Consider the following 22,899-nt stretch of genomic DNA (forward strand, 5'->3'; position numbering starts at 1 on the left):
AAGAATCGCTTGAACCCGAGGGGCGGAGGTTGCAGTGAGCTGAGATCATGCCCCTGTACTCCAGCCTGGGTGACAGAGCAAGACTCTGTCTCAATAACAAAAAACAAAAAAAACACAACAGAAACCTTAGGGCGGGAACATTAGTATTCGTCTAGGAAGATCTAGTTAAGTTTAGCATTGGGAGAAAAAGTCTGTCCACCTACTAATAGATTTACACTGTGGCTTTCCTGTTTCATGATTATCCAACTTCTGTTTTAGAAATATATATAGTAATGTGGAGCTCAGGACCATATCTGACAGGCTTTTTGTGATCAGACAACTCTAATAGTAGCGATTGAATCAGTCTTTTATTCTTTCACTTCTACTTACTGGCCCTAGTTTGTTCTTTAGTAGCTAAGAGAGGTCCCACCCAAACACAGGAACTGGTGACGACAGTAACAGCCAGCATTTATTGGATCCACTTATGTATTGAGCCCTATGCTAAGCACTTTTAACCAGAGTACTTGATGTAATCCTCTCAGTAGTCTTACAAGATAGGGACTGTTGCTACCCAAGTTGTTCGTGTATATAAAGTCATCTCTCTGCTTCTTCCTCTTCCTTTTCTAAGTTAAAATTCCCTGTTGTTTTTAACTGTTTTAACTTGTATTAGAGAATATATAGAACTTGTTCCATCTGTTTTCACTCAGTAGATTCCATCTTGAAATGTGCTGTCCAGAATCAATCTGTGTATCAGATATTGTAGGATGGTACTGTTGTTACTTAGCATAAAGTGGATGTTATATTAGCACAGACCGGGATTAAAATAGATTTTAAAAACATTTTTATTGCAGACATTTTCAAAGTAGATAAAAATTAGAAAAAAGTATACTAAATCTACAGGTACCCATCACCTGGTTTCATTAAAGATCAACATATGGCCAGTGTTGTTTTTGTGTCCCTGCATTGGCTTATCTTAAAGCATATCCCTCAAATTATAGAGAAGAGATCAGTATATAAACTATTTCTCATTACATATCTCCCTGTGGTTTTTATGAATTATAAGTCATTCTAATAATTGTCCAATTTGGAAGCCACTTTGAGCCATTCTCAGTTGCTCCAACAGTAAACATTTGTTGTGATGAGTCGTTGTGCTGATAGAAAACAGGGCAAGTCTAAGTGAGTCTGCATCGGGGAGCTTAGTGTTGGCACCTTTACTTTTCCTCTCCCAGGGGTCCCTTTTGGGGGCACTGCCTGATTTTATTCAGCAGCTCCTTCAATGCCTTACCTTCCAGAGCTCCCAGGCTGTAGTGCTGCTGAACGTTTTTCTTCTGTCGTTGAAAAAACCTGGTCTCTTGGTCACTTACCTCTTCCTAATCCAAACTGACATCTTCCAAAATCTATTTCTGACAGTAGAGCCACAAAGTGTTAGTATATCTTCTGGAAGATGACTTGAGACATGTCAGTTGACGTGGTCCATGGTCAGATAAATTTGGCAATTTCCGGGCAGACTGAATTCAATGACTTTCTTTTTTGAAGGACTTCTCACATCATTTTGGGGGCAATTGCAAGTTAGCTGGGCTCTCCATGGGTCCTCCGGGCTCTGTGACACCTTCCGATAGGGTGCTAGCCCTCAGATGGCCCTGCCACGGAATTCCCTGCAGCTTCTGCACCCTTTGACCCTACATCATCCAATACTTTACCATTGTTTAATTGTTATGTGTAGTTTTAATTGTTATTGAGTTTGTAAGGTTCTTAAGAAAAAAAGACTATCTTTTAGTGTTGTACGCTTAATAATATTTTTGCATAAAAAGAACTCATGATGAGTATTTTCTAATTACAGTGCCATATCTGCTATACCACATTGTCCCTTATTTTTATCTTTTATATTCCCATTAGAAGATATACACTTAAGTGAAATCCAAACCTTGAGATAGGTCAGGGGTTGACAGACAATGCATGTGAATTAAACCGGGTCCACCACTTGCTTTTGTAAATTTTTTTGGAGTACAGCTGTGCTCATTTGTTTACATATTATGTATGTTTTCAGCAGCAGAAATGAATAAGACAGAGAGCCCATGGCCCACAAAGACTGAATATTTACTATCTGACATTTTATAGGAAAAGTTAACCAACCCCTGATATCAGAAGCAATATTTGATGATATCAGTAAACTGTATTTTATCATATAGTACTTTGTTATGAGCTGATTCCTAGGTGTTACAAACATTCGTAATTTTTTAAGATGATTTTAAAACTTTAGTTTTTGGTGGGAAACACAATAACGAATTGACAGTTTTCCACCATTATGCCTCTTTTGGATTAGACAAAAGTTTTGTAGCGTTTTTACCAGTATAAAATCTCAAATGACAGAAACATGCACAGGGAAGTAGCGTAAAATAGTAATAACTAGGATAACTTAGAGAAAGGTATAGTTACTTTCTTCATCTTATGGACATGACTCTTTATCAAGGAGAAATTCTTGGAAATGAGCGCAGAAAACGCTGATGGTTAATGTTAAATGACTCAAAACTTCTGAAAGAAGCCTGTAGTCCTTTTTGTTAGAACTTGATTTAAAGACTTGATTTGATTTGAAGACCCAGGACCAAAATACACATTTCAGTTTTGTGGTAGTATACTTCTAGGTAGGATATATTGGCTGAGTTGCAGTGATTGTATAAATTACAGTGGCATGCCTAGAAATAGCAAAATTGTGAAGCTTTATTTTAATTATGCTGCAAACTTATTGTGTGGCTGTAGTTAAGTGACTTAGTCTGTCTTGCCTTTCCCCAGAATCAGAGGTCTTAGGTGATTGACTCATTGCTGCTTGCTGTTTACCCATAGTCGAAGATACCCTCTCCAGCTCCGACTGTACCCTAACCACAGAGCATCTGGTTGTGAGATCCATGCCTATACCCTTATGATGTTCGTATGTTGTATGGGTTCAGAGGCAGGCACAAAAAAGGAAAGGCCCGTATTATGAAGATAGTGCTTGAGTGCATATGCAAGTTTGTTTGTTTTTGGATAAATTCACCACACTGATGTTTTGAGTGCTCGCCATGTGTCCTTCACTGCTAAGTGCTGGGAACACAACAGTATATAAGGTAGGATCCGTGCCCACACAGCACAGAGTCCCGTGTGAAAGAAATGGCCTGATAAACAGTTACGAAGTGGAGCATGTCTGCTCCAGATAGAAGAAAGAGGTATAAAATCTTTTCAGCTAACAGGAACAAAGATAACTTTTTTTGGTTTGTTTTTTGTTTGTTTGTTTGTTTTGTTTTTTTGAGATGGAGTCTCTCTTTGTCGCCCAGGCTGGAGTGCAGTGGCATGATCTCAGCTCACTGCAACCTCCACCTCCCGGGTTCACGTGATTCTCCTGCCTCACCCTCATGAGTAGCTGGGATTACAGGCGCCTGCCACCATGCCTGGCTAATTTTTATATTTTTAGTAGAGATAGGGTTTCACCATGTTGGCCAGGCTGGTCTTGAACTCCTGACCTCAAGTGATCTGCCTGCCTTGGCCTCCCACAGTGCTGGGATTATAGGCGTGAGCCACCACGCCCAGCTCAGAGAACATTCTTAGCATTTTCAAGGACCTGGAACTTGTTTCATGCAGTTTCATGCCAGGTTTGACAGAAGTTAGAAGCCAGAGGGGAAGCAGGCCAGATTGAAGGGCCTTGTGAACTTTACTGAGGGAGTTTGGCCTTTATTCTGATTGGGAGGTCGCTGAAGATGTCAAGCAGAAGAGTGTATTGATCCTCCTTTGCTTTTAAGAAGGATCACAGTTGAGGAAAGTGCACACACCTTTGCTCATATATTCAGAGTTAAATGAGATGAATTCAAGATTTTAGATGTTTTCAAGAATGAAAACTGAGAATTCACTAGTACAATTAGTTACTATATGTAATGGACTTTATTTTTCAAAAGAAAATTAGAATTAACGCAAAAATTATATAGTTTGGAAAGAAGAGAAAAATGCAATAAATCTATAATACCATAGCCTAAGAGAATGTATTTGAATTACAACACTATTGAATAATTGTAACATTGTAATGTAAGCGCTTGGATATCTCACTGCCTCAATGGCTGTGGAATTAATACTTCTCTGATACATTTACAGGAACGACAGAAACAGCTTGAGAGTCTTGGAATATCTCTTCAGTCTTCGGGAATCAAAGTTGGGGATGATAAATGCTTCCTGGTGAATCTGAATGCTGACCCAGCTCTGAATGAGCTTCTGGTCTACTACTTAAAGGTGAAGTAATGTGCTTTGCTACTAGATTCTTGTCACAAAATAGGATAATATTTCACAGTACTTTAGTAAACTTGGGGAACCATGCTTACTCAAAAAACAGCAAGAAGTTACGGACCATCTTGGGTTTCTGGGCTCAGTTTTCTTTTTTAGTCCTTGATGCCATTCAACCTGACAATAGAAAAAAATGATACTCTGATATTATTTCCAATAAATTAAATAGCCTTCCTACCGTTATTTAATGTGATTTGTATCAAGGAATTAAGTAGATAACTTTAAAAATGGATGACTTTGAAGACTAAATGATTCATTTAGTAAGTATACTAAAGCTTTTATGGTTTACGTGAAGCGCATTTTTCTGGGAGCAGTGTGTTAGCTCACAAGAAAAAAATGTATAAATAAAGTTCTTAGGACCGGTTGGTATGAAATTTATGTTTCCAATAACTCTTAGGAAAAATTAAAAATTTGGGTTATCAATCTGTTAAAAAAAAGAGATAGAGTATAGGTTACTAAGAGACTCAGTGAGTCAGAGCATGGAACAGAAAAGATGTATCCACTGAAATCTATAAATCATGGGATATATTAGTAAGATAAGAGACAACTTCAGAATAAGCCTGAACCCTGAGATGCCACATGGATTCGAGGAGTGTCCAGAATGGGCTGTGTCAAGCCCAGAGCACAAATTACTTATTATGTATGATGGACTGCACGACTCTAACACAGGGTTGATAATAGTTTTTTTCCCCTCACATGTGTGGGTTTAATTAATGTGACCAGGAAAGTAAAGCTAACAAGCTGACTACCTGGAAAACAGTTCTAAGAGAACTGCGTGATTTCATTTCAGAAAAGCTTGGAAAGATCCGGGGGCAGTGACTCTGTGTCATTTTGAGAAGGCCTGTTGTTAATAAATGTCTTATATGGTATGTTGTTGTGTTGTGAGTTTGGCTTTGTCTTTGATGCATACCTTCATGTGTGCTTGTCTCAGGTGTTGTGGTTCAGTGGCCCCAAAGCTGGGGTAGGAGGGAGTGACCTGTCTCTCTAGTCTATGGCCAAGCCCTTTGCCCCCTCTAGATTAATTCCTTTGTAAATGGAGGGAAGTGTCTCTGGCTACTTTACCAGGTTCCTGTGAGGGTTGGAGATACAGAAGCACTTTGTAAACAGAAGTACTACACAAAAGAAAAGATTCCATGTTCCACTTTTTTGTTTGATACTCCTATGGTTTCTTATACACATATTTTCCTTGCCTATTAAAAAATGATGTATTATTGGCCGGGTGTGGTGGCTCACACCTGTAATCCCAGCACTTTGGGAGGCTGAGGTGGGCAGATCACTTGAGGTCAGGAGTTCAAGACCAGCCTGGCCAACATGATGAAACTCTGTCTCTACTAAAAATATAAAAATTAGCCAGGATTGGTGGTATGTGCCTGTAGTCCCAGCTACTTGGGAGGCTGAGGCAGGCGAATCTCTTGAACCCCAGAGGTAGAGGTTGCAGTGAGCTGAGATCATGCCACTGCACTCCAGCCTGGGCAACAGAGCAAGACTCCGTCTCAAAAAAAAAAAAGTATTATCCATTACCTACTTTGCTTCTGAACAGTGCTGGTAGCATTCTGAGATAGGATGTCAGCTGGGGATAGTCACATGACGGTGACCAGGAAAGTAAAGCTAACGAGCTGACTATGTGGGAAGAGATGCGATGTTAGAATAGGACCTAAATATTCTGTCCTTTTTTCAGAACTAGAAATTCTTTTTCTTTCCATTGTAATGTAGTTCAAATCGGAACACACAAACACACACATCAAGAAAAATCTCTGATTCATATCTGCTCCTTGACTCAAAACTAAAGAAGCTGTTTAAAGATGTTTGGAGAATCGTCAGATGTTTCTGGTCATCTTGTATGGAGGTGTTTGGGTTCTGTTTCAGACTCTGTGGCCAGCCCTGTTGGGCCGAGTCTGAGGCAGTGTTGATTTCTTGACTGCCCAAGCTGACCCCACAACAAGCATATCTTCAAAACAAAGCACGTTCAAAAGGATGAACAGTTTTTGCTTCAGTAAAAGAATACTTTTTGCTTCAGTAAAGTGATACCAACTGTTTTTGCTTAAGTAAAAGAACCGTTTTTGCTTCAGTAAAGTGATACCATAATGTGGGATGGTGGAATTTGGAGGCTGAGCATTTTTTATTACTATGCCTTCAAATTCAAAAGTCAATTTAGATGCTGGGCAGATGACTTCCATCACTCCATGTGTAAGTGAAGGCATTGGATTAAAACATCTCTAAAGTGCTTTCTAGTTCCAATTGTACAGTTCTCTTACTCTTCTAGAATATAACACCCCCTTTATCCTGGAATACTTTATAATAGAATACTTTAGAATCATGATACCCATCTATCAATAAAGAGACTGAGATGCTATCCCTACGTAACTTTATCTTACTTTGATTACCTAGGCACACAAAGGGAAATGATTGTGCATTTATTTTTATATTTTTTTAATGCCTACATATGCCAAGCCTTTGTTAAGTGCTTGGAGTACAAGATGGACAGTAAACCCACAGTCAGTCAGTGTCATGGAAGGAGTTAAAATAGGGCAGGATGACAGTGGCTTTTTCCAGTTGGGAGCTCAGGAAACACCTCTCTGAGGATATGACTTTAAAAACTGAGATAGAAATGATAAGAAATGACCCATATCAGGATCAGGGGAAGAACATTTCAGACAGAGGAAACAGCTAGTAAAAGGCAATAGGATGGAAATAGGCTCAGTGTGCTCAAAGAACAGATGGAAGCCGATGTGGCTGGCACATGCTCTGTGAGGGGAAGATGGTGAGAGTGAGGGTCAGAGACAGGCAAGGACAGGTTGTTGAATGCTTCGTAAGCCTGGGTAAAAATTTGGGCTTTATTGGAAGTTCAAAGAGAAGCCACTAGAAGGTTTTATTCTTACTTTTTTTCTTCTCTTTTTTTTTTTTTTTTTTGAGGCAGAGTCTGGCTCTGTCACCCAGGTGAGTGCAGTGGTGCGATTATGGCTTATTGTAGCCTCAATCTCCTGGGCTCAAGTGATCTTCCTGCCTCATTTTAATTTTAATTTTTATTTTTTTTGAGATGGAGTCTTGCTCTGTCGCCCAGGCTGAAGTGCAGTGGCACGATCCCAGCTCACTGCAACCTCCACCTCCCAGGTTCAAGCCACTCTCCTGCCTCAACTTCCCGAGTAGCTGCAGTTATAGGCATGCGCCACGACGCCTGGCTAATTTTTTTGTATTCTTAGTAGAGACGGGGTTTCACCATGTTGGCCAGGCTGGTTTTGAACTCCTGACCTCAAGTGATGCGCCTACCCCGGCCTCCCAAAGTGCTGGGATCACAGGTATGAGCCACTGCCGCCTGGCCACAATTTTTTTTTTTTTTTAGTAGAGACAGGGTCTCACTGTGTTGCCCAGGCTGGTCTTGATCTCCTGGGTTCAAGCGATTCTCCTGCCTTGGCTTCCCAAATTGCTGGGATTACAGGTGTAAGCTACCATGCCCACTCTTAGAAGGTTTTAAATAGGGGATGATGTGACCAGCTGTTGTGGCAGGAGTGGAAGGGAGTGGCATGCAATGGAGACACAGTAGGAAGCTCCTGCATCCACAGGCAGGAGATCCTGGAGGACGAATCTAGGATGTGGGGAAAACAAGCTGATTCTTGATAGACCTTGGAGGAAAAATCTGTAAGATTCTCCCTGATTGACATGGGGTGGGTATGGGCTTGTAAGAGAAAGAGGACTCAAGAATCATATCTAAGCTTTTCATTTGACTGACTGGTAGTGGTAGTGCCATCCATTATTATTGGAGAAGGAAATAGACTTCTGTTGGGTTGGGGGAGATGGGAACAAGAGTTTAGCTTTGGCCTTTGTTCCCTTTGATACATCTTCAGACATCCAAGTTGTGTCAAGTAGGCTGAGTAGGCAGAAAATAATAGTGACTGAGGCTGGGCACGGTGGCTCACACATGTAATCCCAGTGCTTTGGGCGGCCGAGGTGGAAGGACTGCTTGAGCTCAGGAGTTTGAGATCAACCTGAGCAACATAGTGAGACCCTGTCTCTACAAAAAATAAAAAAAAATTAGTGGTCAGGGTGGTGCCTGCCTGTGATCTCAGCTACTCAGAGGCTGAGACAGGAAGATTGCTTGAGCCCAAGGGGGTGAAGCTTAGTGAGCATGGATGGTGTCTCTGCACTCCAGCCTGGGTGACAGAACAAGACCCTGTCTCGAAGAAAAAAAAAAAAAAAGTGACTAAGACTGCAATAGTGGTTGTGCAGATGGGGAAAAAAATGAAACTAAAGTATGTAGCTCTAGGGTGGTGATAGAGATGTAGTTTATTTGTAGATGGCATTTAAAGCCGTGGGAGTGGGTGAGTTAGTCTCGGTCAGGGTCAGCCAACTACTTTTCACAGGCCAAATCTAGCTCCCTTCCTGTTTTTGTTTCAACCATGCCTGCCTCCGTTTGCTTTTTAAAAATCTTTTAGGCCAGGCATGGTGACTCACGCCTGTAATCCCAGCACTTCGGGAGGCTGAGGTGGTTGGATCACTTGAGGTCAGGAGTTTGAGACCAGCCTGGCCAACATGGTGAAACCCTGTCCCTACTAAAAATACAAAGAAAATGAGCTGGACATGGTGGTGCATGCCTGTAATCCCAGCTACCTGGGAGGCTGAGGCAGGAGAATCGCTTGAACCTGGGAGGCGGAGGTTGTGGTGACCTGAGATTGCACTGCTGCACTCCAGCCTGGGGGATAGAGCAAGACTCTGTCTCAAAAGTAAAATAAAAATAAAAAAATATTTTAGCAAAGGTAATAGGACAATATAAGAGGGCTCAGTGTAAACGATTTCAATTGTGTACATGTAAGAATACAGTATTAATCAGTGAATTTGATTTTTTTCTTAGGAACATACATTGATAGGGTCAGCAGATTCCCAAGATATCCAACTGTGCGGCATGGGAATTCTTCCTGAACACTGCATTATAGACATCACGTCAGAAGGCCAGGTCATGCTGACTCCTCAGAAGAACACCAGGTAGCGTACTTGAATTAGTGTTCATATCATGAGAGTTTTTCAGAGGAAGAAAGTACTCTACTGGCGACAATGGCCTTTGTTGCTTTTAAGTTGACCACATTAAGCTATCCAGTTGATTGGGCGGGCCCCTTACATTTAGCTTTAATGCCTGTCACACCCGTTCCTTCCTCTGTATGCCCACTGCCATGGCCTTACGTGTTTAGGCCCTCATCAAGTCTTGATCAGAGCCCCCGCTAACACCCTGAGTTGCCTCCTGGTTCACTCACCACAGCCCTAGAAGGCTTTCCTCTGTTTGTGATAGAAAATCCCTTATAGCCCCCTGGTTTATCTCCTCCTCCTCTGCACCTGCCAGTCCTTTGGCCTGCTAACTCCCGTTCGGTCTGCAGGGTTAAGGGCTGCCATGATCTCCTGCGGGGAGGTCCCTGTTTGGTCTGAATGCAGTGCCCTTAGGAGGTATTGGACCATCCCCCTGTTGTGGCAGTGCTTCTTAGTGTCTGCCTATGGGCTCTGAACCCTTATTACCCCATTAGACCGTGAGCTGCTTGAGGACAAGGGCCTTTTTTTGATTCTCCATTCCTGGCGCAGAATATGAGACTAGTACACAGGAACTTAATACACCATCGAGGAGTGAAGGGGCTCCACATTTTATGAATGACACATTTGTCACTTTGTTTCCATCTGCTATAGAGCTGTTATCCCCTGTTAGGGAGTTGGAAGTATAACAGTCTGTAACTGTTACAGACAGTGATTAACGAATTATGTTGACCTTTCAAATGCTGATTTGTTTCATTTTATGGTATCAAAAAATCACTAATATCACTGATTTTATCCATAAAGTCTTCAAGTATTGAGACACTATCAAGCTCTGGGGAAGGATCAAGTGAGAAAACAGGGGCAGAAGCTGGCGTGGCCCTCACAGCTGTGCTGTGCTCTTCTCTAGTGAGGCCATAAATAATCACACAGAACCCCAGCCTCAGGCAAGGGTTCTCCAAGACCAGGATGCAATAAGACAGAGCAGGCCACGTCATCGTTTCGTTTAAGCACAGACGAAAACATGGTCACTGTGCCACCCGAAGAATACCCTTCTCTGTGCCTTATCAATGAGCGGTAATATTTTGAAAGGAATCTTCTGAGCATTAGGTCTCAACAGTGGGCTTAAAATATTCAGCACACTGTGGTGTAAACAGACATACTGTCATCTGGGTTTTGTTCCATTTACAGAGCACAGGCAGAGCTGTTTTAGCATAATTCTTAAGGGCCCTAGGATTTTCAGAATGGTCAGTAAGCATTGGCATCAACTTAAAGTCACCATACATTAGCCCCTAAGAGAGTTAGCCTGCCATTGAAACTTTGAAGCCAGGCATTGACTTCTCTTCTCTAGCTAGGAAAGTTCTAGATGGCATCTTCTTCCAATAGAAGTCTGTTTAATCTACGTTGAAAATCTCATCAGCAATCTTGCTGCAGCTTCTACATTAGCACTTGCTGCTTCATCTTGTACTCTTATGTTATGGAGGTGACTTCTTTCCTTAAACCTCACGAACCAACTTCTGCTAGCTTCCAACTTTTCTTCGGTTGCTTCCTCACTTTTCTCAGTTCATAGAATTAAAGAGAGTTAGGACCGTGCTCTGGATTAGGGTTTAGTTGAGGGAATATTGTGGCTGGGCTGATCTTCTCTCCAGACCACTGAACTTTCTCCATATCAGCAGGAAAACTGTTCTGCCTTATCATTCATGTAGTCACTGGAGAAGCACCTTTAATTTCCTTCAAGAGCTTTTCATGTGCACTCACAGCTTGGCCAGCTGTTGGTACAAGAGGCCTGACTTTCGTCCTGTCTTATTTTTTGATGTGATTCCTCAGTAAGCTTAATTATTTCCGCCTTTTGAGAGGTGTGTGACTCTTTCCTTCACTTGAACAGGTAGAGGTTATTGTAGTTATTAATTAGCCTAATTTCAATATGGCTGTGTCTCGGGATAAAGAGACCCGAGGAGAGGGAGACAGTCAAAACCCACACTGCTTTTATTAAATTTACCATCTTACATGGGTGCAGTTCACGATGTTCCAAAACAATTAGGTGAGGTCAAAGGTCCCTGATCACAGGCCTCCATGACAAATGTGAAGTGAGCACATGCTGTTTGAAAAGAATCTCCCATAGCCTTGCTTAACACAGGATAGCTACAGACCTTCAATTTGTAAAAAATGTGATATCTGCAAAACACAATAAAGCAAAGCGCAGTAAAATGAGATGTGCCTGTGCTTTGTACCATCAACGTTTTAGGTGAATCAGCAAAGGAGTGAATGTAAATATTAAAATTCACCAAGAACAGGTTGTATTTGGGGGAATTATTGTTTTTCCTAGTAACTATATCTCTATGTTACTGGGAATTTAAAGCAGAAGACATGATACTGCACTCCTCGTTCACGTTTGATCTCTTCTTCTTAACAGAACATTTGTGAATGGGTCATCTGTCTCCAGTCCAATACAGTTACACCATGGGGACAGGATATTATGGGGAAACAACCATTTCTTCAGGTATGATGTCATTCGTGTCCCCTAAGGAGATTATTGAAGATTGTGCTCTGAAATAGGTTTACTCTTTAATATGTATTTTCTGTCTCTAAAACAATTATGTTATTGTGTGTGTACATATATATTTGCTGCATATATATTATATATGTGTGTGTGTGTGTGTTCATTCACTGTATATGGTCTGAACCCTAGAGACATATAAACAATACACTGTGGAAAAATACTGAGTTCATCTACACAGTTTTTCCCTTTTATTTCCCACTGGAAGGTGATTCCTTTGCTGTGTGGTGTAAGAATTTATTAATAAACATTAATAGTTTTCCTGACATGTTTATCTTTTTAATTTTTTTTTTTATGGAAACATGGTTGTGGTTTTAGTTTCCTTATCTATAAAATAAGGTTGGTATTTCTTTTAGAAATTCTTTTCAGCTCTAAGTCATGGCCAGTTTTACTGTAATGGGTTAGACAGATCATTTATTTCCCTGACAGAACCAGAAATCTAAAGGAACATGGTTGTTAGTGTTGGCTAAGCCTCTCAAATAAAGTCATGGCTAAAGTCTGGTCACTGTCTTGGCGTCTCTCTATGGCCTGAAGTTGGCCATGCTGCACTGCCGTCAAAACAGCATTCAGGTACAGGAAGAAAAAGGAGAACCGTAAGCTGTGCTAGCCCTGACTCTCCTGTTCATCCGGAAAAACAGAGAAGTCTTCCCAGAGTCCTCAGCAATCTCCTTCTGTCTCCTTTGCTAGAAATTGCTTCTTAGTTGCAAAGGGGGCTGCAAAAGACTGTATCTCGCCTGGGGCTGTACATGCGGTTTCCCAAACAAAATTGATGTTGCGTTGACAAGGCAGGCAGGCTGGAGATTGTAAAAAGTGAACATCCTGGTCTCTTGTTACTGTCACTGGTCATCGTGCTCCAGATGTCAGACTGACTTTTCTGTAGCTAATAGAGAGCGTTTGCCATGGGCCAGTGATACTTTGGTTACTGAGAAAAGGGTAGATGGGCACAAAGAGCATGGAGCATTTTTTTCCTTCCTAAATTAAATGACGTGTAAACTGCTTTGCTTTGTGTTCAAAACCCTCATCGTTTGGATGAAGCTGATCTTTCCAGCTTTAGCTCTAGTGTGCTGTACAAATTTTGAATATCCCGTTGTTTTACTCATTTCTCCAGGGAATGTGAATGTTTCCATTTTCACATCTTTTCCCGCGCTTTCCCTCTACCCTGCTTTCTCTGTATCCGTGAAGACTCAGTTCAAATGATTTCCTTCTGTTGCACTTTCCTTTATCACCTTGCTCTGAAATCGTCCTCAGCTTTCCTTTAACTCCGAGCTTGTCACAGGTGTGTGGACTAGTGTCACACTTTCTGTTGTAAGTTTTTGCTGGCACATGAGTATCTTATTTCTATGACTAGATTATCAACTTCCTGAGTACAGTAATTGCCTTGTACTTACATGGTATCAACTTGGCTTCTAGCAGATGCCATTACTTAATGAATGACATAAATAAGTACCTGTCTTAACTTCAGAAAATAATACTCTTTTCTTCCCCCCAAGACTCAATTTGCCTAAAAAGAAAAAGAAAGCAGAACGAGAGAATGAGGACCATGATCCCTCCATGAAGAATGAAAACAGTTCTGAGCAGCTGGATGTAGACGGAGACTCCTCCAGCGAGGTGTCCAGTGAAATTAACTTTAATTACGAATATGCACAGATGGAGGTCACCATGAAGGCCCTGGGCAGCAATGGTGAGCAAGTCAGGCGTGCTCTTAAGCACTGGTTCCAGTTGGTAGACTGTTGCCTACAGTCCCACCTACTCGGTAGGCTGAGGTGGGAAGATCACTTGAGTCCAGGAGTTCCAGGCTGCAGTGAGCTGAGGTTGTGCCCATGAATAACCACTGCTCTTCAGCCTGGGCAATGTAGCAAGACCTTCTCTCTTGAAAAAAAAAAAAGATGATAGAGTGTTAAAAATGTTTATGATTGAGGCCTTTTTAAATGTTAAAAAGGAAGATCTTTATGTTGCTATTCTCTGTATTTTGTGTCTTTGGCTTTAATTTATATCAAAATGTTCTGCCTTAATATGCAGTCAGATCACTTTGTTCTCATGGATAGAATCTCTCTGGTTTATTTTATTTTAATTTTTTGAGACAGAGTCTCGCTGTGTTACCCAGGCTAGAGTGCAGTGGCATGATCTCAGCTCCCTGCAGTCTCCACTTCCTGGGCTCAAGTGATTCTATTCTCCTGCCTCAGCCTCCTGAGTAGCTGGGATGACAGGCTTGCACACCACCATGCCTGGCTAACTTATATTTTCAATAGAGACAAGATTTCGCCATGTTGACCAGGCTGGTCTCAAACCGATAACCTCAGGTGATCCTCCCACCTCGGCCTCCCAAAATGCTGGGATTACCGATATGAGCCACTGCACCCGGCCAAATCTCTCTGCTTTAGAGACTTGCCTGCCACTGGCTTGTGATTGTATTTCTGGAGGATTCGCCATGTCTTAGGTTATGTGTAGAACATATAATAGACCTGCCTTTTCTGCAGGGAAGATGGTTGAGGATATGTCTGAGAATAGATAACAACCTGAGTGATCGAAAGTCAGGAAAGCTAAGTTTATGCCAAATTGTCTTTAAAGTATTAGGTGGTATAGTTAAGATGACAAACAACATCACCATATAGAACCACATTTGAAGTTTGTTATGTTGTAACTCGCGATCATTTATCTTTTTTAAAAATGTGTTTAGATCCAATGCAGTCCATATTAAACAGCCTAGAACAACAGCATGAAGAAGAAAAACGATCCGCACTGGAGCGCCAGAGGCTTATGTATGAGCACGAATTGGAGCAGCTCCGGAGAAGGCTGTCTCCTGAGAAGCAGAACTGCCGGAGCATGGACAGGTTTTCTTTCCACTCGCCCAGCGCTCAGCAGCGCTTGAGACAGTGGGCTGAGGAGAGGTAGGCGGCACAGAGAGGCTTGTTACAGGTATAGCTCAGCCTCGTCACCTCTAACGCACCTAGGGAAAGTGTCAAATGGAAACATTGAGATGGTGCTTACAAAAGAATTATGTTAAAAGATAAGTGTTACAGCCAAGAACCACTTTGCATTTTTTTTTAAAAAGGGGAATTGCCCATTTATATTGCGTTATTTAAAACTGTTGATGTTAGGTGCTGCTCCATTTTCAGTTGGTATGGCTTTTGGATTTGGATATAGAAGTACACTTTATCATTGTATTATGCTTCAGGTTCTGAAGCTTGGGTAGATGATTTTTAGAAAAACAAAGTTGATTATCTGGACTGATTAGCTCAGGTAGTTAAAGCATGGTGCTGATGAGGTGCAGATTGCAAGTGTCATCTCTGTACGGGATAATCAGCGTTGTATTGAAATGCCTCATCCCATGGTTGCAGACTACTTCACTAACCTCATATTTAAAGTTTGGTCTGTAGGCAGGCAGCTTCCCTTTCACCTGGAGATTGATAGAAATGTAGGATTTCAGGCCTCCACCTCAGACCTGCTGAGAAAATCTTGAGTTGATGAAGATCCCCTGGTGATCTGCATACACGGGCACTGCCCTTATCAACAGCCAGCCTGCTGTGTGGCTGTGCGCCAGTGCCTGTCGTGTAGTTCAGGTTCAAGTGTGTGCATGGGTCAGTGTCAGCAACACAGTCCCTGCGTGCAGACCACCATGGAAAAGCTCAATTCACATTTTGGCAATGATGTACTGCCACAGTATGATTTTCTGACTAGCTGCTTTGTGTTAATCTCTTCCCTACCTCTGCCCCTTCTTTATTTTTTTAAGAGAAGCAACGTTGAATAACAGCCTGATGAGGCTGAGGGAACAAATTGTTAAGGCCAATCTATTGGTGAGAGAAGCTAATTACATTGCTGAGGAGCTGGATAAAAGAACAGAATACAAAGTTACCCTACAGATTCCAGCCTCCAGCCTGGATGCCAACAGGAAGGTGAGGTTGCCATTCCTTGAAAACAACAAAGATCTCATTGGATAAGATTGCCTGATGTTTCCTGGTGTTATTTAAGCTTCAGATCCCTATCTGTGCCTGCCCCAAGTCAGATCCTTTGTCCTCCTTGCTTTTGGGTAGAATTGACTTCCTTTCCGTTCTCTGCCTTTGAGTGTATATATATTTTATCCGCTAGGGGAATATTCTCTCCATCTCACCTGGCCCTGACAGTTCATTTCACTCAACTTTCTCCCTTCAAATCTGTTTAAATTCTTTCTTAGAAGTCTTCTCTGACTCATCTTCCCCAAATGTCTTTTTTTTCTTCCTTATGCTACCACTCTACACCCCCTTTCCCACAATTTAGGTGTTCATTTTGCTTATGTTATTTTCTACTTTGAATAGCTTACTCTGTGAAACTGTTCATTAGTTGTGTCATGGTGTCATGTATATATTCAGGATCATACTTTTTTTGGTATAACAAGTTTAATAAAATGTAGGGGGAAGTCCCATCACAGTCTTCTATCTTTGCCATTCAGTTGGGTTTTTTTTCCTTCTTTTTTTTTTTTTTTTTTTTTGAGGTTCTTTTCTAGCTCTTGATCACATTCATACATAATTTCTGATGGATTAGGTAGAATTTTCTATTCAGATGAATTTTTTTTGTAGGTCCATGCGTTCTGTTTATCCTACAGTAGTCAATACAGAAAAGCTTTAATCGATCCATCTTGGATATTCTATTTTGTTTGTTCATTTGTTTGTTTGAGATGGAGTCTGGCTCTGTCACCCAGGCTGGAATGCAATGGTGTGATCCTGGGTCACTGCAACCTCCACCTCCTGGGTTCAAGCGATTCTCCTGCCTCAGCCTCCTGAGTATCTGAGATTACAGGTGTGTGCCACCACACCGGACTAATTTTTGTAGTTTTAGTAGAGATGAGGTCTTGCTGTGTTGGCCAGGCTGGTCTCAAACTCCTGACCTCAAGTGATCCACCTGCCTTGGCCTCCGAAAGTGCTGGAATTACAGGCAGATATTCTAATTTGATAGCAAGGATTACATCTTTCTTTCCCTATGACATCACAGCATTGAGGTCAGCATTTTGTACAGGGTTAGATATTTGGCAAATATGATTCTTAGTATTTTAAGAAAGGTATTGTCAGTATGATGTGATCATTACAGATCATTGTTTTTGTATACTCTGTGTGTATTTTGAAAAATTTTACTTAATTAGAACTTACTAGTATTTGTAAGGGCAAAGTCTGGGTACAGTAGGACTCACCAAAAAGCAAAGAGGAAGGCCAGTCACAAGGAGAAGGTTCAGGGCCTAGTTTCTTCTTGAAGGCTGAGAAGTACAAGATCCTCTTTCATTTTACAGTGTACGAGTTGAAAAAAGAAATCTGAAAAATTTTTCCCCATTAAACATGACTGCAGCCCTTTTCTCTGTAACCTATTTTGGGGTTTGTTGAAAGGTGTGACTCTGCTTTGGGGTAGCCATGTCAACACCCAGAAGTAACTCATGTCACCTGACATCTCTCCTTAGTTTAGTTAGGCTGAATCTGTAGTCTTTAATGCAGCAGACTATTTTTTGGTATTTGAAAACTTGTTTAATGTCCCATCCATTCTGTGAACACTCTCTCCTCTGGCAAATTTTTTTCTTATTTCCAATTTTGCAAGAGGGCTAAGTTATGGTAGTTGCACCGTATTGCCCATTGCTATTTAGTCCCAGGTCCAGCATTCTCCCCCAGGAAAGCCACTACCTACAAAGGTCACAGATGGGATTTTTGGATTTATTCACTGGCTGACTGAATATAAGGTAGGAGGGCCTTTAATTTTGACTGTAGGATGGCTGGGCATGGTGGCTCATGCCTGTAATCCCAGCACTTTGGGAGGACAAGATGGGTGTATCACCTGAGGTCAGAAGTTAGAGACCAGCCTGGCCAATATGATGAAACCTCATCTCTACTAAAAATACAAAAATCAGCCAGGCATGGTGGCAGGCACCTGTAATCCCAGCTGCTCGGGAGGCTGAGGCCGGAGAATCGCTTGAACCCAGGTGGAGTTTGCAGTGAGCCGAGATTGGGCCACACACCCTAGCCTGGGTGACAGAAAGAGACTCTGTCTCAATTAAAAAAAAAGAAAAACACATTTTGACCGTAAGAATTCTCAAATGTTTGTTTTATTATTTAAATTTTGTTTCTTAGAAAATGATTGTAGGCAAGATGTTAATGAAACATCAATATGTTTCCTTAAATTTTTCCCTGTATTTCAAAGTTCCCTTAAGTTTTAAGTGGAACAGTTGAAAAATTAAGCCAGTAAACCTAGATTGATTAGCTAACCAGTAGATAAGTCTCCCTTGGGGAAATGTATAAGGGCTTTTTTTTTTTTTTAACTTTGTGGTTTTTAAAAGTTCTAAATTTTTTTCTATGTTAAAAATACATTGCTCAAGTTCTTCTGCTCTGAAAAAAATCCACATTGCTCTTATAAGCTGGAAAAACTTCAGAGCGTACCTTTTTTTGGAGGGGGGTGATATTTGCATAACAGAACATTACTATTTTATTTTATTATTATTTTTTTTTTGAGATGGAGTCTCACTCTGTCACCCAGGCTGGAGTGCAATGGCGCGATCTCAGCTCACTGCAACCTCTTTCTCTTGGGTTCAAGCGATTCTTCTGCCTCAGCCTCCAGAGTAGCTGGGACTACAGGCACCCACCAGCATGCCTGGCTAATTTTTGTATTTTTAGTAGAGATGGGGTTTCACCATGTTGGCCAGGCTGGCCTCAAACTCCTGACCTTGTGATCTGCCTGCCTTGGCTTCCCGTAGTGCTGGGATTACAGGCGTGAGCCACCGCACCTGGCCAAACATTACTATTTTGAAGTGAACAACTCAGTGGCATTTGGCACAGTAACAATGTGATGTGATCACTGCCTCCATCTAGTTCTGTATGATCTTAATAAGAAACCCGAACTGCATATTTGGAAACTGGTATCATTTATTGTTTCCACATGGGTAAACTGGGGACTTTTCAGTTTACTCTTTTAAGTGTTTCATGTTTTATACCCCATGAAGATGCCATCCATTACAATAAAACAAAATTCACCTTCTGAGAGGTAAAGGGACGTTTCTTCCCCGTACACCGCAGCAAACTTTCCCTCTCTCCCATTGATACATTGTGGTCACATGGTGGCCTGAATAAAACACTTTTATTTCAACTTGCTGTTAAATGTGGTCTTTTGGGTTTTAAACTTAAAATCATTTCCAACTACAGTCTAAATTTAAATGTGGTGGCTCATGCCTGTAATCCCTTTGCTTTGGGAGGCTGAGGCAGGAGGATCACTTGAGGCCAGGAATTCCAGACCAGCCTTGGCCATATAGCAAGACCCTGTCTCTGTGCAAAACAAACAAAATTAGCTGGGTTTATTGGGATGCACCCGTGGTTCTAACTACTTGGGAGGCTGATGCAGGAGTATCACTGGAGCCCAGGAGTTCGAGGCTGCAGTGAGCTGTGATGTGCCACTGCACTCCAGCCTGGGTGACAGAGTGAGATGCTGTCTCTTTACACACACACACACACACACACACACACACACACACACACACACATACATATGTATATATTTATTTTTGAGAGCCTCACTCTGTCATCTAGGCTGGAGTGCAGTGGCGAGACTTCAGCTCACTGCAGCCTCTGCCTCCCAAGTAGCTGGCATTACAGGCACATGTCACCACACCTGGCTAATTTTTGTATTTTTAGTAGAGAGGGGTTTCACCATGTTGGCCAGGCTGGTCTTGAACTCCTGACCTCAAGTTATCCACTTGCCTTGGCCTCCCAAAGTGCTGGGATTATAGGCGTGAACCACCACGCCCAGCAACCTCCCCCAAAAAATTTTTTAATGTAAGTTTATACTTAAACTCAAGTTTATAAATAGATTTTGATTGTACTTGGGTATGAAGGTATTACGTTATAGCTTGTAAGACTTTTGGGAAACTTTGTAATCCACAGATTAAAGGGTGATTGCCATTTGAGTTTTGTGTAATGACATTTGACTGATGGGGGCGGAATTTTCAGCTTTGACTTCCCCTGCTGCCTGTGTGTTTCTCACGGTCATTCTTACTGTCTCTGCAGCGAGGCTCTCTTCTTAGTGAGCCTGCAATCCAGGTGAGAAGAAAAGGAAAAGGGAAGCAGATTTGGTCTTTGGAAAAACTGGACAACAGGCTGTTGGATATGAGAGACCTTTATCAGGAGTGGAAAGAGTGTGAAGAAGATAACCCAGTAAGTTATTTAAGAGAAAATCACTTAATTGGTGATTATGGAAGGAGCCAAACTGGAATGAGCCTACCCATATCAGGGGAAAATTGTTCTTTTTCCAAAATTATAATCCTATTTCTGGAGTAAGGTTTATTTTAATCCCCTAAATTGTTTAGCAAATTAACAATTTTAATAATCTCTCTTTCTGGTATCTTCTTTTTTCTTCTCATTTCTGTCTTTTAGATTTCTAGCAGAATTCTCCACTTTCCATTCTGACTTCTGTTGGTGTGCGGGTGTCTGTCTCCTGTGCTCTCTGGGAAACTCTTTAGGACAGAGGCCAGGCCTCGTTATTTGTCTCTCCTCCCATTGCTCAACCCGTTTAACCTTGCAGATAATAAACCTACAGTGTATGTTTTGTAAGTTGAACATCAGTGGTATCTTAATATTTACAAGGAACATTTTTGAAGAAGTTTTGATCATAACATAGATGCCGTAGATCTATATACATTGGTACTCTGTCCTCCACTTGCAGGTTTTCTTACTTAGATCAGCCGTGTACTCATATGTATTTAAAATAGAAATGCATATTACGTATGTCTGAACATATTTTCATTACTGTTAGGCCTGTTTCCGCATAGAGTTGTTTACTTCCTTTGCCTTTTGTTTTGTAAAAATGATTTTTCCAGATTGTCATCAATAAAAATGTTTCTTAGGTGACGTTTTTGCTTAAAACATGTTTGTCTCTTTGGTCCCCCTCTCCTATTTCAACTTAGAAATAAAACAACAATAGTAAATACAAAAGAGTCACTTCCATAAGGGCTCTCCTTTCTTTTTTTTTTTTAATTTTAATTTCTGTGTTAGTGTAGCCATTTTTTTCCCATAATTCATCCTCGATGTATTTTCAAATTAGAGAAAGACATGCTCCTTGTCTCAGTATTTTTTTTTTTTTTTTTTTTGAGATGGAGTCTTGCTCTGTCGCTCAGGCTGGAGTGTAATGGCACAATCTCAGCTCACTGCATCCGCTGCCTCCTGGGTTCAAGTGATTTTCCTGCCTCAGCCTCCCGAGTAGCTGGGATTACAGGCACACGCCGCCGCACCTGGCTAATTTTTGTATTTTTAGTAGAGACGGAGTTTCACCATGTTGGGCAGGCAGGTCTCGAACTCTTGACCTCAGGTGATCCACCTACCTCGGCCTCCCAAAGTGCTGGGATTATAGGCGTGAGGGCTCACCTTTCATTAGCAGAGTTGTATCTGGTGACTTGCTAGGAACAAGCAGAGCAGATAAGAATTACTGTCTTCCTCAAAAGAAAGGTGAAGTGTAGTTTAGCACACTCTACTTTTTCTGGTCAACATGTATTGTTTATTTTGTGGCAGGATTTCCATGTAAAGTAGAATAACTGCTAAAAGTAATGACCTGTTACTGGGATCGCTCTGTCATGGGTGGAGGATGCTGACCTCCATTGTGAATGGGAATGACCTCCACTGTGCATGGGAATGAGGAAGACTGTGTGTGGGAGTAATAGAGTGCTGTGCTTTGGCAAAAACTTTAGAGTGTTTTACTCTAAAAAATACAAGAGTCAGGATGATGAAAGTTAAGTTTAATGACCTAGAGTGCATCAAAAAGCAGTAGGTGGAATGCATTTATTATAAGTGGTTATTCTTAAGTTGTGTGTTCTCAATCTCTTTACAGGTCATACGATCGTACTTCAAACGTGCTGATCCATTCTATGATGAGCAGGAAAATCACAGTCTGATTGGGGTGGCCAATGTCTTCCTCGAGTCCCTTTTCTATGATGTGAAGTTACAATACGCTGTCCCCATCATCAACCAGAAAGGAGAGGTTGGTTGGTTTTCTTTTCATGCCTTGTTTCCTGTAGAGAACAGTTTAAGAAACAAGAGGGTGGTGATGGGATATTGTTGCTATTTTTTGTCAATGTGTCTTATTAATACCTTGTGTTTCCAAGGACTCTGAGGGCAGAGTAACTGTCAGAGACTAGGCCTCTAAATCCCCATTAACCTGACACCTTGACTCTAAAAGGGAAGAGAGGTCCTCTCAAGGGAGCACGAACCAAATGTGGAGAAATGTTTCTACCTTCCCCCATTGCTGCAGGTGGCAGGCCGGCTGCATGTGGAGGTGATGCGCATCAGTGGTGATGTCGGGGAAAGGATCGTGGGAGGGGACGAAGCAACAGAGGTCTCCTTTGAGAAGGAGACCCAGGAGAACAAACTGGTGTGCATGGTAAGTCCCAGCTTCATCCTAGTATTACATTGACATAAAAGTCATTGCAATTTTTGCCATTACTTTTAACGGCAAAAATCACAGTTACTTTTGCACCAACCTAATAGTTCAAGTGGGGCTGATTTTGAGAACTGCAGGTCGTTAGATGTAAGTATCATGTTCCTTTTCAAATTTTGGAAGTAGAGCTGAGCCTCCCCCACTCAGGAAAATGCAAAATCCCCTCCTTCATTTCCAGACATCTGCTAGTGGGCCAGACCTGCTGGTGGCTGAGAATCCCCACAGGAACCAGTTATAAAAAGAAGGTGCTGGGGGGGCAGGAAGTCAGCAGGGGGCGTAGGTCCTGTGTACAAGTGAGAAGGAGGTGAGGTGAGGCAAAGGAAGCCTAAACCTGACTCTTAATTCATAGCTCATCCTAGAACCAGTCCTCTTTCCCAGTAAATGTTTTTAGAATTGAAGCTGATGTTGAAGGGGGTAAACTACATGTGAGCCACAAGTAGCATGAAACTGGAGCTGTTGGAGTCAGGCTGCTTTCTGTAAGGCTTCGAATATATTGAGAGGGCTTCTGGTGTTTCAGTTACTTCACTAGGAAGGGGAGGAATCTTAATTCACTGAATGGTTCATTTTTATTATATTATACTTGATTTCAGAGCAGCTTCTTTGAGTCATATGATGATCAGAGATGGAGA

The 22,899-nt window shown here is 41.6% G+C and overlaps 1 protein-coding gene across 1 annotated transcript in view; it reads left to right on the plus strand.

Moving 5' to 3' along the window:
• KIF13B (kinesin family member 13B) overlaps positions 1-22,899 on the plus strand; it is a 190,200-nt gene that overhangs the window by 92,492 nt on the left and 74,809 nt on the right. Inside the window, exons 13-21 of the mRNA XM_011977745.1 lie at positions 4,096-4,230; positions 9,128-9,258; positions 11,702-11,788; positions 13,336-13,526; positions 14,523-14,733; positions 15,576-15,738; positions 19,852-19,998; positions 21,665-21,814; positions 22,085-22,213. Coding sequence (XP_011833135.1) covers positions 4,096-4,230; positions 9,128-9,258; positions 11,702-11,788; positions 13,336-13,526; positions 14,523-14,733; positions 15,576-15,738; positions 19,852-19,998; positions 21,665-21,814; positions 22,085-22,213 — 1,344 coding nt within the window. The remainder of the gene's footprint in view (positions 1-4,095; positions 4,231-9,127; positions 9,259-11,701; positions 11,789-13,335; positions 13,527-14,522; positions 14,734-15,575; positions 15,739-19,851; positions 19,999-21,664; positions 21,815-22,084; positions 22,214-22,899) is intronic.

Source organism: Mandrillus leucophaeus, unplaced genomic scaffold, assembly GCF_000951045.1.
Source record: "Mandrillus leucophaeus isolate KB7577 unplaced genomic scaffold, Mleu.le_1.0 Scaffold183, whole genome shotgun sequence".
Lineage (NCBI taxonomy): Eukaryota > Metazoa > Chordata > Mammalia > Primates > Cercopithecidae > Mandrillus > Mandrillus leucophaeus.